General features: G+C 40.5%; 1 protein-coding gene across 3 annotated transcripts in view; it reads right to left on the bottom strand.

The window, feature by feature from the left end:
• Positions 1-17,541, bottom strand: part of PPP2R2B (protein phosphatase 2 regulatory subunit Bbeta) — a 600,069-nt gene that overhangs the window by 230,686 nt on the left and 351,842 nt on the right. Inside the window, exon 1 of one of the 3 annotated variants that reach the window (XM_073620618.1) lies at positions 15,969-16,657. The exons of the other annotated variants lie outside the window; for them this stretch is intronic. Within the exon in view, the coding sequence (XP_073476719.1) occupies positions 15,969-16,038 (70 nt within the window). The 5' untranslated portion in view covers positions 16,039-16,657. Of the gene's footprint in view, positions 1-15,968; positions 16,658-17,541 lie in introns of those variants that run through there. 3 annotated transcript variants of the gene reach the window in all.

The raw sequence follows: 17,541 nt of genomic DNA, 5'->3' as shown, positions 1-17,541 counted from the left end.
GCATTACATACTCACATATTGTGTGTAATATGTCCGCCTGTGTCAGATTTCGTTGGAAAGAATAACTTATATTATTCACTGCAGGCGGTTTCCATCTTTATTGTGGGCATTTGAAGCCCACAAGCATTTATTTCCTGGATGTGGTGAATGCTGTGCTCCCAGCATTCACCGCTCGTTCCCGAACATGCTCAGTGGCATCCTGGGAAGCCTGAGACTAGCTCCCAGGAGTCTGGGAGAGGCTAGAAACACGCCTACTCCCACGGGAGGAGAACCAGGAAGTGCAAAGAAGAATAGAAAAATAAAAGGTAATTACGGCGATTTCAATTTTTTTAAACGGCATGTCAGCATCTAGGCAAGGAAGAGAATACATACAGATATTGTTCAAAATTTGGGTGGAACCCCGCTTTAAGTGGGCTTTAATGCCCGGGAAGGTAACAAACCTTTTGTACCATGTGACAGCTATAATTGGCTCTCACAGTGGTCATATGATTGGGAGCCTGGCTCCTAATCAGAAACCTTGACCAAGAGTGGCTGATGACAACTCAATGTGCTAGGGGTGTATCACTCTCTTTTGGACAGAATCTAATGGCATGGAGGCGAGTGTTAAAACCCACATTTCCAGCCACTGCATACATGCAATCGGCAAGAGGTTAAAGCATATCCAATCTCAAAAATGTAACAATTAATAGGATTGCAGCTTTGTTTCATTTTTTTCTATTTTTTTCCCTTTTTCACCAGGTCTGCCATTAACATACCGACTGCCCTAGAGTGACAACCATATTGAGCAGCGTCCTCACCCTAGGAAAGCACATGTGTTAAGACTATACAACACCTCCCTCTCATCCCCATAACTCGTGGGGGGGGTGTTTTGTAGTCCACATAGATCGCAGGGAACAATGCTAACTGATAACAGACCAGAGGCAGAGAGTACACCAAGTTCTCAGCTCACAAGATTTCTGGCTGGATGAAAAGCCATTTTTTTGCACTTGTTAAACATATAAAAGTGTTCAATGGTATGTTCAACAGACCAAATGGGAGCAAGTTACGTATATACACCAGTTCCTACCCTAAGGGGTTATCTATAGTAATAAACACCTAAACAATTTTGCCAGCAAATGCAGGCTTGGTTTGTACACCAACATTTATACAGCAAGAATATTGCTTTCCAATAACAAAGCAAAATGCAAAGTTAAAGTATCAAGAAATGAATGACCACTCTTCTCCTGCTAAGGAAACCTTGTCATATGTCAGGGCACCTCATTTTTCACAGCATCAAGTACCAAGCATTGACAGAAAACACTCTGGAGAGTGTTGAACCAAGTCTGAAATAAAAGCATCAGACCCAAACATCGGAGACCAAAGAACATGACTCCTGTGTGTATTAGCAACATTGACAAGCTGCACAAAGAATAAAACATCCGGCCTGAAAAAGGCTTAATATTTTTTTTTGAAAAAAGGATAGCTGCTAGTTACTTGGCAACAGGAGAAATCATTTCCAGGGACACCGTTAATAAAGTGTTCTTACAGCTGGGTTAGATACTTGCAATTTGGTCTCAGAGCATTGATACATAAGAAACCCACAATGAAATATTTATTATAATGTACACTAAAAGGTTTACCATTATCTAGTTCTGTTGAAAAATATTAGCTAAAAAGAAAAGTATACTGTATGTTAAGATTATTTTGCACCATTATTGCAGTGTTTACCTTAAAGTGGTTGTAAACCTCAGACATGAAATATGGACAAAGTATATCCCCCTATAGTGTGTTCTTGTCTCAGCTAGAAGCACAAAGTGTCTTCTGTTTGCTGCTTTGCTCCTCTACTATCAGCATGTATGACTTGTGACAAGTTTTCCTGACACCTAGAGAAAAAGGTGAAGGGGAGGGATCCCCTGCTGACTGACAGCCACAGCTCTGTTCCTGTGTGCAGGATGGGGAGTTCCTTCCCTCCAATCAGCTTTAAGAGCTCTCCTCACTGAGCTCTGCAGAGTGCATCTTCAGCGCTCTACCCCCTTTTTTTTATGACTACTCAGACAAGCTTTATAAATTCTGGACTTTGAATGGATGTAGAGAAGAAAAGACTGTAGATACATGGGTACAATTGATGTAGGATGATTTGTTTCATTTCTGTGTATCACCTGAGACAAGTCATTTCACTCGGTATACAGTTTAGAACCACTTTATAGGCCAAGTCTACCTTTTAGAAAAAAAACAAAAACAAATATCTGCAGGAAAAAAAAATGCATTATTTTACTGCATAGGAACCTGCAAAGCATGGAACCCATGATCAGTGGATTGTGGGTACAGTGCCAGGCTCCTGCAGACTCTTCCTCCAACTGTGAGCAAAAGGTATGGACTTTAAACTGGAGGAAATGTCAATAAACTGAGTGTAGCGATTACTGCACCTGTACTCTACTGAAAACTGCAAAACCGCCAGCCGTGGAAGATGGGACTTGTAGTTAATTCACAGATTTCAAAAGTGACAGCTGCGAGGGAGAAGAACCTCTGCAAGCTGTCATATGGGGGGGGGGGGGGGGGGTCAGTTTGGGGTTTCCATTTGCACTATGTTACACCGTAACTACAGGTGTAACATTCAAGGTGGAGTTAATCTTTAAAGTAATATTTTATGTGAACCATGGGAGAAAGTGCTATATTTGACCATTCAACCATCCTGCATAACAACTGTCAGATAATTTATCAGCCAGACACTGAATGCATTACTTTTCAATGGTTAAGACAATTATTCCCTGCAAGACAAGGGGAAGTAGATCACAATCACTGTGTAGCAGAGCATGTATATTTAATGAAAAAAAAAATATGACTGCCCTGTACCTAGATAGATTGTATTTTTTCGCTCCAAAAGATGCACCCCCCCAAAAAAGAATGGGGGAAATGTCTGTGCGCCTTATGGAGCGAATATTGAACACACACACCCACTCCGAGCTAGGCCTGTCACTCAGAGCAGCCAAATAGTGGCCGATCGGGCTGCTCTGTCTTCTGAGTGACAGGCGGATGCGATGACGTCCTGGCCAGGGAATGCCAGTCTGTGCGAGGTGGATGACTAACAAAATCCCGCCTCCTAGATAGATGGAACACTGATCCAATGATACTTTGAATCAGTGTGACGTGTATCATAGGAGGCGGGACTTTGTTACAGTGGGCGCCAGGATATTCAAATCCGTGATAGAGCTCTGTGTGGTCAGGCTGCATTTCATGGGCACTGGTAAATATTTTAGTACACCATTTGGTTATTTTCTTGTTTTCTGCTTCTAAGTGCGTCTTATGGAGCGAAAAATACGGTACATGTAATTATAACAGACTATAAAGAAGGGTTCAAACTACTACCAGGCTTTTGCCACTATCTGGGGCTCCATTAGGGATATTTACCCTCACCTGCTGACATTATGCGAGACCAGAAAAGAGAAGTCTAACAGCAACACAGACCGAAATAAAAAATATTTTGTGACATGAGGGCAAGATCATAGATCAGGGGTCTCCAAACTGCTGCCCTTTGCTAGCCTTTATCTGGCCCTTGGGGCACTATTGTTCCAAATGAAGAACTACTCCTCCCACTGAAAACAAGGTTTGGGCGCCATTTCTTCTACCAATACCAATGATAGGGCACTACTCTTCCTCCTATCGACCACCAACCCTGAGGCCATATTTATATTCACTGATGCTAGACCCAGGATATTTTATACCCCAATGGTCACAGTTCAGCCCCCTAAGTCTGAAGGACGGAAAACTGTTTTTTCAAAAATTTTGGAGACCCCTGTTCTAGATATTGATTACTGTGTCCCCAGATTTTCCCACACTTTTGGTCTGCGGAAAAGCATTGTCAGCAAGAGAAATCTCTCCAAACGGAGCCCCAATAGCAGTAGAAACCCAACAGAAGTTCTTAAAAACATCCCCACTCTTTTTTTTTCTAGTTTTAGATAGAGTTCTAGGCTTGACCTACAGTTAAAAGCAAACCTTTCACAAAAATGGCGATATCCATGTGGCAGAGCAATTTGTAGGATGCAGAAAAAGATCCCCAGGGATTGGTACTTCAAACTTCCCGACTGTAATGTTAGTATCTGCATACAGAACACCCCAGATTTGAAGCTTCATATGAAAGAAGAAATATGTATGCAGCTAGATGTTTGAGAAATGGACTTTATGAAAAAAAATTTTATAATATAATATATATATATATATATATATATATATATATATATATATATATATATATATATATATATATATATATATAGATATAGATATCTCTATCTCTCTCATCTATATATATATATATATATAGATATCTCTATCTCTCTATATATATATATATATATATATATATATATATATATATATATATATATATATATATATATATATAAATATAAATAAAAAGTGAAGCTCTACTCCATGCCCCATAAATATAAGGACCCATTTCTTAAATAAGCCAAGCGCACGGTTTTAAATCCCTGTCCTTTACCACATACCCCTACCCTTTTCTCATCTGGATGAAACCTTTTTTTACAGAAACCTGTCCTACCAACACATAGTTAAACAGACAATTGTACTAACAGAGGACCAGTTCATAAATTGACCTTAGTGTGTCATTGTGGAGGCAGCTCCTCGATACGGTGAACATTCATCAGTTCCTAGATTCACTTTGCTGCCAACAAGCCAACTTTATACAGTTTGAGAGAGAGGCAAACATACATAGAAATGTGCTATAAATTTTGCTATTCAAATTAGCTGTGCATGCAGATTAAATCCCACAGTAATTAGGTTGGCCATGGATAATTGTTTTGATGCAATTTGACCATTCAGGAGATGTTCATTAATGAAAATTCCATTGTCAGAGGATGAAGGACTCAGGATCAATGAGCGATTTGCATTCTGTTCAGGCATTCTCGCAGAATAAGCCTTCGGGCCAACAAGTTGTTGAACTCTGACAGCTGGCATTGTCTGCCCACAGAGGACAGGAAACTGCAATGCTGTGCAACAGAATGAAGAAAAAAACAGCCAGACTGGCATAGGGCAAGCATGCTCCTATCATGAGACCACACAAACTCTGCAAGTCTGATGTATTTACATGTAAAAAAGCCTTCAGCACCGAATGCTAATACAAGATGACTGCAGCGGCATGTCTGCTCTCTAGAGTAATAAACCAGTTCAGAGAAGCATAAAGGAAACTTTTACAATTAGTGAAAACAAAGATGCTTCCTAAGGGCGGTATTAACTGCCCCTAATTCTTGGATATGGTGGCTGCATTCACTTTTTTTTTTTGCTTGTTTTCCTTTATTTTAACCTGGTGAGCCAGCCAGTGTTATTTTCAACTTCCTATAACAGACCAAGCTACCCAGCAAAAGGGGGCAGATTGATTGAAAGGGGTGCTTATAATGGTCCGCTATTATTCATTTATGTTAAATCTTAATCCCAAAAACCATTGCTGTAACTGCCTAAAAAATGTTAGCTCAAGTTTGGCTTTATCTATTAATCAAGTCCATCGAAATCTGCTGGTGCATCCAACACTACCCTTTCCGCAGACTGACAATGATTCTGTCCAAGGATGGCTCTACCGCTCTTCCATTAAGTGGATTCACCCCAAGACAGGGAATGGGTTACCGACCAGATCACCAGGTGAAAAAAGAAAATAAAAAAAAAAAACAACAAGGCAACCATCATATTTAAGGATTGGTGGGAGGTAATCTATTTAAATGTATCTTTTGGGTTTAATACTGCTGTAAACAGTAATTACTGAAAAATTAGCTCCACTTTTGTAAAATAAATATTGATATAACTGTTACGCAAGGTTTTCTTTTTTACTTAAAATCTGCACCCAGATGTAATTTTTCTAAGGCTAGCAAAAAAGTCAACTAAGGTTCCTTGAAAAGTCATATTCTGAGCGGACTAGATGAACAAAACTATCCCAAAAACGTAATTTCTGGCACATATGATTGGTTTGCTTCTGTTAAAACAGTTCTTCTCTTTTAAAAAGATCTACTCCTAAAAATTTTTGGATAGACCATGCGACTATAGTAAGTCATCCCATTGGACAGCAGGAAATAACTACAGGAAGTAAGAGGAACCCCTGTGAATGATTCAGTACAAACAGCAGAAGGTAGGGTTGTGTAATGAAGCCAACTAAAGTCCTTGATGAAACACATCTGACCAGAAGAGAATTCATTTCCCCAAGCAGAATGTACAGGTTACATTTTTAACTGGATCAATATGTATTATATTAACACCAACAAAAGCATGCATTGCAGTACACTTATGATACTGGAATGATTGAGCGATTACAAGCAGCTGTAGCTCCAGAGAGAAATTCTGGGAACCAATCACATGTTCCCACCTACTCGATATATTGGGATAACATTTCAAAAGGTGAAAACCTTTTATAGGTGCATCAAACAAATATTATACCTTCCTGCTTGATATAGCATAGGTTGTACAGCATATTTTAGTAAGGATGCTATCTTCAGCTGATTGGTGTCAAACCTAAGGGCCCATTCACACTTGTACACTGTGGCAAAGCATGTTACCACAATGCACAGCAATGGACCAGCTCAATGTGCAATGACATGCAATGCCATTCATTGTAAATGCTACTCCAATGCATTGTATAGTAGAGACCAAAGCATGAAAGCTTAAGGTTGTGGGTCAATGTCCTTTATTTTGCTCTGGTGTGTCAATACAAGGCTCTTAAACCCAAGCTAAATCAGTAGCCAGAAACTGATCACTGGCAACAGTGATAACCTGGCAAAGAACTGTAGTTTAAATATCTATTTGATCTAATATCCCTTTGCTCTTTACTGTCACGTATCAGAGTGCCTGTTATACAGTGTCTTGGCACTTGTAACTACCAGGCATATTTAGCCAAAAATAGTCAAACTACAACTGGTTATTGCAGGAGTCTTCTGTTCTCAAGAGACAAAACCTTCGCTGTGCATCTTCTAATGACATATATTAGAAGTTCTTGTGTTTACAAAGAGACTCACTCACTTTAAGGGCTTGTTCGCACCATACGTGCATGAAAACTGATGGGAAAACTATGCAAATTTCACTTGCAGAGACACCAGTTCATCTTAGTTTTCACGCACGTGGACATCAGTTTTTACGCACGTCAGTTGTACCCTATTCACACATGTCGTCAGTCAGTTTTGTTTTCCTGTGCAGAAAATTGCATACATGTTGCAGATTCCTGCGCATAAAAAAATCTGCACATTGTGGTGTGAACAGGGCACATAGAGAACGATTGTTTTTGTGCCCTTGCAGAACGCGTGCAGAAGAACTGACCTCTCTTCACCATGGTGCGAGTGAGGCTTAAGACAGAAAAAACTGCTGAGGTACCCTTGCTTCGCTTAAAGCGGAGCTCCACCCAAAAGAGGAAGCTCCACTTGTTTGCTTCCTCCCCTCCACATTTGGGACCTTTCAGTACTCGCTCCCACTTACGTGTAAGATCACTGCAACGTTGTGCGGCGATCTACGAAACCCCCCCCCCCGGAGACACACAGGTCCCAGAAGACAGCGGGACCATTCAGAAAGTGCAGCCCGACTCGCACATGCACAGTAGTAAACCGGCTGTGAAGGGCTTTCCCTTAGTAAGGATGCGGGTGCTGATGGTTTGATTGGCTTGGGGTGCTGACATGGGGGGGCTCCCTGGACAGGTAAGTGTCCTTATAATAAAAGTCAGCAGCTACAATATTTGTAATTTTTTTCCCCCCAGGCAGGAACTCCGCTTTAAATAGAGAGAAAAGCACAAGGATGACCTAAACAATTTTCCATTGGGGCAGAGTCTAGAAGTGGAATTATAACCATGAATTGGTTTTCTACAATTGTTACATTCAAGGCATACCATGATTGATAACGGTCAATCATGAAACACCAGTGGCACATCAAACAGAAGCTAAGATTGCAGCATCCTCTCTGTAAATGATAATGAAGTGATCAATTCTGCTTTAAAAAGGCTGTACCCAAAGTGGAACTAAAACACTCCTATCATTTTCAGCCAAGGAAGCTGCCATTTTGGCCTCGGTTTAATCTTCAACTGCCATGATGCTGAACATGTTGTCAGTTATGACACTAGCCATTAAATTGTTCAACAGTTTGGTTCAGAGCACAAACCAATGTGACAGTTAGCATTCCTGGCAGAGATCGGGAATGTTACTTTTTTTAAACGGTTATAATCGATGAGTGGTTCCACTTTAACTGAATTAGCTATACTAGATATTTAAACCACAAAACAATTACACAGAGCAGGTAAGTAACCATGTTTGTTATTTTATGAAAAAAAAAAAAAAGAAGCTTCAATGTCGCTTAACATACAATGCATCACTTAAACCTCGAGATCTTTAAACCTTTGACAACAGTGTGCACATCTAGCTTACAACCGATATTGAAGATATGCCAGCACAGTACAGACAGGATTGTTATGGTAAACATAACTCCCAATCCCCTCATTAAAATCACATAAAAGTGGAAAACTTCAGTCATGGAGTGTTCAGAAAGAGCAAAGCAGCAGTTTTTAAACACATTTTAAAGTTCTAACAGCTTAATGGGACCATGTAAAAATTAAAGTAGGCGTAATCCCAATTTGGCTTCAAAACTGAAAACGCACTTTAAAATTACAAACCTTTTAGGCAGACAAGGAAAATTATACCAACCTATCTCTGAGTGCCTTTAGCCTAGTGTTCATCTAATAGGGATAAACACTTAAAAATTAATCAAAATATTCTCCTTCATTTGAATTACATACAAGTAATTAGGTTATTAAAATGGACTTCCTTAAGTGTGAATGGGAACTGCTGTTAATTTATGTATTTTTTTTGCCAAGTACAGAATGTTTACATTGCCTACATTGTATATAATAATGTTTACATACTGGCTGAAACTCTGCAACACATGGCCTTTGTATACAGTGAGTGGTGTACACAGCCTAGGTTGTCTCAAAGCTAATCCCCGTTTCCATCATAGTCTAGTCACCAACATGTGCTGTCCAAGGTACTGACCGATACCAAACATCTTATTTCAGCAAATCACAAGACAAACATCTGCATTTGTGAGTAATAGTAAATAACATGCCTGAGATTATGGTAACAATGTTACTAATCAAAGAGTAAGTTAATAACATAACTCTAGGATGTCTCTCACGCCATCAATATGCGTAGAAGAGCTTTTAGGAAGCATTATGTGGCATCCATGGTTTACAGGGATCTCCAAACTTTAAAAACAAAGGGCTGGTTTACTGTCCTTCAGGGGGTGGACTGTGGCCAAGGAGAGTAGAAAATGCCCTGGCGTCAATGGAAGTAAACAATGCCCCATTGTTGGTATTCAAGGGAGGAATATTGCCCCTTTGTTGCTATCAGGAGAAGGCATCAGGGTGGATAAAAATGTTTATTTTTTTTTTTTTTTTAAATAAAAAATATATATATTTTTTTATTTTTGGGATTTAAATATGATTTTTATTTATTTTTTTAATTTAAAATCTGATTTTTTTGATCAAGTGTATTTTAATAAAATGTTTTTTGGAGTAAAAATCTATCTAAAGATAGTTTTCTATTTAAGATACATTAATAATTTCATTTATTCGGCATGAAAGGGACCTTGGTTATGTAGTATGAGGCTGTATATTCTGCAATATCTACATTTGTGGTAAACGCATTCAATGAATCCAAGCTCTGCAAGCTGAGATAACATGCACTGCATTGATGCATTCACACAATTTTACAGTACCCATGAGATAAAACAAAGCTCAGGAATATTCCTTTATCTCATTTTTTTTGCAAATCGATGTACACTACAAACCGTATGAGTAAATCGCTGTTTTACTAACCTAACAGCTTATTATTCTAAATAGGAAACCTTCATTTTGTTTGCAAATATTAAAGATTCTAACTACCAGCAAGAATAAGTGTTTACAATTAAAGAGCACCTGTCATTTCAGAGCCATCATGGCAGCGCCTGTTAGCAGGCATCCACTCACCTGCTGCCGCCACGTTCCTCACTTTGTTGTGTCACTGCAGCATCACCAGCCATCCAAATAAAGTGAATGGGACTGTTGGTGAGTCAACAGCGGGTCAGAGGAGAGGCGAAGCCCCTTGGGGGACAGAGATGACAGTTTCTCTTTAAAAATTATGATTTAAATTGAGCCTTTTCACTAGCAATTTAAATCGTCTTGATTTAAACCAAACCCAGCCTGGAAGGAAGGAACCGTGGGAAAGAATACTGTCCTACTGTTGATGTCATTGGGAGGAATAGTGCCCTATTGTTGGTATCAGTGACCGTAGGTATGCCCCGTTGTTGGTATCAGTGGAAGAAATAGTGTCCCAAAGACTGGATAAAAGCAGACAAGCAAAGGGCCTCCGAGCCGCAGTTTAAAGACCACTGGTTTACAGCCCTGCTTGCATGGTGCACAGTATGAAGTCATATACATAAGCTTGCCTTGGTGTACCAGGGACTAGTATACCCATTACACAGCGAGTTGTCATTTACCATTCAAGCTAAGGACACAAGTACAGAACATTTCTGCTTTTAATATAAGGCTGCCAAGTAGCAGAATTTAAGCCTGGTTAGAGATCCTGAAAGCAAAAAAAATAAAAAACAAAATGGAATAAAAAGAGAAAAAAAAAACACAGCAGCAGCCCCACAGGCAACTTTACCTCTGCTCATTAGCTTCGGTAAATTGGTGAGTGGAAACGTGTTCGTACAAACAGCTTGGGTGTGAATTTCTATTTGAATTTAGCTTACTTACACGTGGCTTGGCTTCCCTACTGATCCTCTATTGCACACAAAGAGATCTCAGTAATAATACATTGAAGTACTGCAAGCTATTCCCATATCTTTTCCTGCACCACCAATAGGGTTATTTCATCTTTCAGCTGACTACATAAAAGCGGAGTCAGCTATCAATAACGTGCATAACATTTCATACTGCATGCTTGTTGTACATCTGCAGTTTTGTTTTCCCTTTTCTAGATTAAACAGGACTTGTAGTAGAGATTTCTGCACCAATGAGTGATGCCTGCTAACCGATGCACAGACAAGACAAATGAAGGCCTGGCAGGTAAAGACAGCAGCATTTCTCATGCAACCTGTTATATTTATTTAGGTATCGCACACCCTCTGCTCCCAGGGCATCCATCACAGTACTCACAACATCTTGCAGTTCTTACAGGCTTGCTCAGTACTCAGAGGGAGCATTAAATTAACAGATATAGAATCATTTCCGATCACTGCTTTGGAATACATAAAGAGATGTGTTCGCATATACTTTGTCTGTTTTTGCTGGGGTCACACCCATGTATGGTGCAAAAATAATTTTAGATAAAATTGGGATATGTGCAGCGATCACATATCTTCTTTTTAAATGGGGATTTTTTTTTTTTACGTAAACCTGGCCTTTGATATCTAGGAGTATCAATGCCACCATCTCTTGAAAATACTGGTTGTCATGCTGATCCTCATACTCTCATACTTTCTAAATTACGAATTTGGAACAGGTATGCAGATCAGGGGATCTGACTCCAGTGGCTGTATGCTTGCTTAACCACTTACCGACCGGCTCCTGTACATATACGTCTGCTGCTGCCACAACCGAGGTATCCATCTTTACAGGAGCCAGTTCTGTGTACGATAATGGTGCCCTCTGTGGCAGGTTCGCCACAAGATCACCGTTATCGCCGGCGGGAGAGGTGCCGCCCCCCCTCCCACCGCTCTCCGACGCTTACCGGAGCCGTCGGTAGCGGCGGAGGAGATCGGGACCTCTCACTGCTGAGGTAAGGAGACAAGTGAGGCTAAGATGGCCCCCACCTGTCTCCATACCATAGGAGGGCGGAAGCGACGTCATGACGTCAGCTCCGCCCATATGTCTTAAAGACATTTTTTTTTTGTCTTTTTTTTTTTTTGCATTTTAGTCCAAATATGAGATCTGAGGACTTTTTGACCCCAGATCTCATATTTAAGAGGACCGGTCATGCTTTTTTTCTATTACAAGGGATGTTTACATTCCTTGTAATAGGAATATAAGTGATCCAATTTTTTTTATTTTTAAAAAAACAATGCAAAAATAAATATAATAAAGTAAAATGAATAAGAAAATAAAATTTTTTTTTAAAGCGCCCTGTCCCGACGAGCTTGTGCGCAGAAGCGAACGCATACGAAAATGGTGGTCAAACCACACTTGTGAGGTATCGCCGCGACCGGTAGAGCGAGAGCAATAATTCTAGCCCTAGACCTCCTCTGTAGCGCAACACATGCAACCTGTAGATTTTTAAAGGGTAAAAGTTTGATGCCATTCCACGAGCGGGCTCAATTTTGAAGCGTGACATGTTGGGTATGAATTTACTTGGCGTAACATTATATTTCACAATATAAAAAAAAAAATTGGGCTAACTTTACTGTGGTCTTATTTTTTTTATTTAAAAAAGTGATTTTTTTCCAAAAAAAGTGCGCTTATAAGACCGCTGCGCAAATACGGTGCAAAAAAAAGTATTTCAATGACCGCCATTTTATTCTCTAGGGTGTTAGAAAAAAAACAATATATAATGTTTGGGGGTTCTAAGTAATTTTCTAGCAAAAAAAACTGTTTTAAACATGTAAACACCTAAAATCCAAAACAAAGCTAGTCCTTAAGTGGTTAAGATTATTAGCTCAGAAAGTACGGTAATACTAGACAAGAAACATTTTCACAAGGTAAAAGGTCAGCACTGACAGGGGATACTATGGGGGAGGTTTACTATAACTGGAGCGCTGAATCTGGCTTCTAGCTTCAGCTTGTCCAGTAAAGTGGTTGTAAAGGCAGGAGACTTATCTTAATGTATTCTATGCATTAAGATAAAAATCCTTCTGTGTGCAGCAGCCCCCCCTCACACAAAGAGGTCCCTTTCTGTCCAGTGATATCCACAAGTGTCTCAACCATCCGAGATTCTCCCTCCTGATTGGCTGAGACACAACAGCGATGCCATTGGCTTCCGCTGCTGTCAATCAAAATCAGCTAGCCAATCAGTAGAGGGGGCGGGGCGGGTCCGGGGCGGGTCAGGGCTCCGTGTCTGAATGGACAAAGGGAGCTGCGACTCAGCTCAGGTGCCCCCATAGCAAGCTGCTTGCTGCGGGGGCACTGAACAGGAGGGAGGGGCCAGGAGCCCTTAAGAGAGACCCAAGAAGAGGAGAATCTGGGCTGCTCTGTGCAAATCCACTACACAGAGCAGGTAAGTATAACATGCTTATTATTTTTATAGGGAAAAAAAACACTGGACTTTACAATCACTTTAAGCTTTGGACAAAAAAAAAAAAAAAACCTGGAAGCGGATTGGTTTATATGATTTTGTACTCTTCAGTTTAATAAACCCCCCTCTCTCATACAGAACAGGTTTATGTTAAACAATCTGTAGTTGCTTTATTGTTTAAAAATGATCCCATCAAGGCATGTCAAATTAAAAAGCAAGTTTCTACATATAGTACATGGGGCAGTCATATATGATATTACACAATAGTGCTGAACAGTGGTTGTGCCCTGCTGCTACATATGTCATTTCAAGTCTTCCAAACAATGCTGTAGCTCACATGTCTGATCTCTAATGACTTTGAGCCCTCCCCAATGCTCTTGTAAATCAGAAACCATAACATCTTCGGCTAGGCTTTAGCTCACACAAGGGAGCTCTCCTTTGTAACAAATGACTATATATATATATATATATATATATATATATATATATATATATATATATATATATATATATATATATATATATATATATATATATATATACATACATATATACATACACACACAAAACACTAATATTGCACACATACAAATATATAGACATACATACATAGACACACACACACATTCTGTCCTGTTGCTTTGTGGCCCAGGCGGCCTAGAGAGTGTGGTTACAAATGGCAAGCTTTCCACAATCAAGAGCAGAGTGGGATAAGGAGCAGCACAGGATATTACTACACGACATATTCTGTGACTTTAATATTGGGACATGATGATTAAGATCAGTGGCTGAGGGTGGGGTAGAGCTGTGATAAGTAAGAATCCCCAGGCATCAAAAAGCAAGTCATTCTAAGCTGTAGCTTCTGTTCAAATGGCATTTTTATGCATCTGAATTTTCTCTGTGTCATTAGGCCTTGCCATAAAGATATTTCTCAGAAGCCAAAAGAAAAAAAAAAAAAAAAAAAGAAGGGGTCTTAATTTGACATCACTACAAAGGAATAAATATAATTTATATATATATATATATATATATATATATATATATATATATATATATATATATATATATATATATACATACATACACACACACACACACATATACACACACACACATAATATATACACACACATATATATCTATATCATGCCGGGATTCTATTTTGCCAGGATACTGTGTATAAACTGTATATGGAGTAGTAATGTGGCCAGTTGTCCTTGCCTCCGTCTGTACACCACACCCTATAAAATGCCAAGACAGAAGATTGGACCCTGTAAGAAGCCCTCTGAAATTCATTTTCCTCCTACCGATGATGTGCAGGGCAAAGGCTAATGAAAGGGACAAATGCTACCTTCATTATAATAATGCATCTTGTTATTAGGAGTTGAGCTGATTAACATTCACAGACCCTGGTAAACCAATCTTTACTGGCAACCTAAAGAGCATACCATTAGGAGACACAAAAAAGATGACTGCTTTTATAAAGAGGCAATATTGTGAATTGTTGTTTGCAAACTTTCCTATTTCCATCAAGGTCAGAAAAGATAAAACAGCCCATTGACAGGAGGCTTCAATGGTACACCTGCTTTCCTGTAGAAAAAGGTCAGAGCATCCTCCACGCTCTTGTAGGGTGCACTCCACTGCTCAGGCAGTACCATGCATGCCCTCATCTCCCTTGAACATAAAAAGGCATTGAAGCAGTGCAGACACTTGGCTATTATTAGATACACCTGGCCTAGGAAGCCCTGGGAGGAGGAGAGCGCAGAACACAACCCTACCTCCTCCTCATACCAAGGATCTCCCCTCTACCTGCTGATCACCCATATTCATCCCCGACCTGTGATTTATAAAGCATCACTGCTTTCCTTTTAACCCCTTCTGTCCTTGCCCGCTCTAAACAAAGCCTTCTAGAAGGAGGCAAGACACCACCCTAACCTGAAGTAATACACCAGATAGTTTATGATGCTCACCCATCCACAATAAATCACAAAATAAATGCATATTAGGATGTATTGGTGAAAAGCATTTTAATGACAAGGATTAACCCTGACACTCACTTTAATGACGCCCTGGTGTAGTTGGCACATAAGATCAATGATAAAGATGTACTGATATTTACTACAGGATCTATGGTGAAGGTGATCTGACATTATTTGCCAGCACCCTGTACACATTATTGGTCCCAATGTTCATTAAAGTTTCAGGCTTGTGTCTGCCAGCAATAGTGGATGTGTTGTGCAGAGGTTTAACCATCACCTTAGGATCTTGCATGTCATTCATTATACATTCACACAGCAACTAAGCACCACCCTGCACCTCTCCCCATCACTGTCATAATACTGGGGGCAGCACATCTGAATCCAAGAAGAAGCCAAATTCAATCACTTCTATAAATATCAGGCACTACATGATGACCATCTTCTGATTTCTAGTAATGGATGAAGTATGGAGCACACAGGCTGGGTTGGTGGGTTCTGCCCAGTTTTCGCATCCTGGTACCCATGATGGGCCACACTCTATACATATAAATCCCCCCTACTCTGGGTATATGGAAGTGACAGGCCAGGATGATGTTCTATCCAGGAATACATGAAAGCAGGGAAGGTCTCCATCTGATCTAGGGATGATGATTAGAGGTGGATGGATGCAGGAAGCAGCAGCTGTGTGTTGCCAAGGCGATGTGAAGGAGAATGCAAAGGAATGCTCCCCCCCACCCCCACACCTACCTATCTCTCTGTGCACACTTACCTTCAGTTGCATAGCTGTGATCGCGCAGGAAACTATTGTTAATTTTGCGGGTATCAATGTCCTCCTCCATTGACAGCCTGTTGACTTATCTGAATGACTATAGAAAACACACAAGTATCCATGATCCGGAGAGCAAGCCTTTAGCAGAGGAGGAGATCGAGCCGCCCCCAGCACTCCATGGCACCGGCGATACAAGGACTGGCGAAGGGGGTGCTAGGGCAAGGTGTCGGGGAGTGCGGACGATGGGTGTCAGGACGATGGGTGTCAGGACGAGAGGTGCGGCTAATAGCACATGCTGATCCTTCTTCCCAACAGGTCAGCTATCAGGACTGATCCCGGCGGGGGTGGTGCAGCTGCTGGCAGACTCTGCTGGATTTAGTTGAGTCGCTGTGTTTGCAGTTTTTCTCTCCTGCTCCCCTGGACGTGATCCGATCTCTGCCAAGCCAGCAGCTCTCTGCAGTCACTCATCCACCCCGCGCTTGTTCCTGGCTCAGCCGATCCGCTGCTCTGATCGTCTCCTGGATCCGCTGCGCTCAGCTCGCTGGGATCAGCACCTTGGGGAGCGATCGTCTTCAGAGTATGGTGCCCGCCGCCTCTAGCTGTTGCTGCTGCCTGGATACAGGACGATGCTGCATTGGTTGCAGGCTCCTCCCCTACAGCTCGGCTCTGTGCAACTGCGTCAGCAGCCTGTCCTCTCCTTCAGTCTGCCAGGATTCTTACTGCAGTGTGGGGGCTCAGTCATCCATCCACATACATGGCATGGGCAAAGTGCTGTGTCATTACCAGGGCATACAGCAACAACATACCCAAACAGCACTAAACATTAGAAACATTATCTATTCATACACATATATATATACATACACACACACACACATAAACACACACATCATAATATAATATAATATATATATATATATATATATATATATACACACACACACATACATACACACATTGTATATGTATATATATATATATATATATATATATATATATATATATATATATATACACACACACACACACACACACACACATACATACACACATAGATTATATATATCTATAAATAAGATAGATCTATCTCTAGCTATAGACACACACACACATATATATACAACACACCCGCCATATTATTAGGTACACCTGTTCAACTGCTTGGTAACCCAAATTGCTAATCACATGGCATGCATTTAAGCATCTAGACATAGTGAAGGCAACTGGCTGACATTCAATCCAACCATCAGAATGGGGAAAATTCAGATTTAAGTGACTTTGAACGTGGCATGGTTGCTGGTGCCATACAGGCTGGTCTGGCTATTTCAAAAAAACTGCTGATCCACTGGAAATTTCACACACAACCACCTCTAGGGTTTACAGAGAATGGTCAGAAAAAGAGAAAATATCCAGTGAGCGGCAGTTGTGTGGACAAAAATGCCATGTTGATGTCAGAGGAGAATGGGTAGACTGGTTTGAGATGATAGAAAGGCAACAGTAACTCAAATAACCACTCATTACAACCAAGGTATGCATCTCTGAACGCACAACATATCGAACCTTGGAGCAGATG

Source organism: Aquarana catesbeiana, linkage group LG03 (assembly GCF_042186555.1).
Source record: "Aquarana catesbeiana isolate 2022-GZ linkage group LG03, ASM4218655v1, whole genome shotgun sequence".
In the NCBI taxonomy this organism is placed as follows: domain Eukaryota; kingdom Metazoa; phylum Chordata; class Amphibia; order Anura; family Ranidae; genus Aquarana; species Aquarana catesbeiana.
Note: the sequence above shows the minus strand (reverse complement) of the source record. Positions and strands in the feature narration are given on the sequence as shown.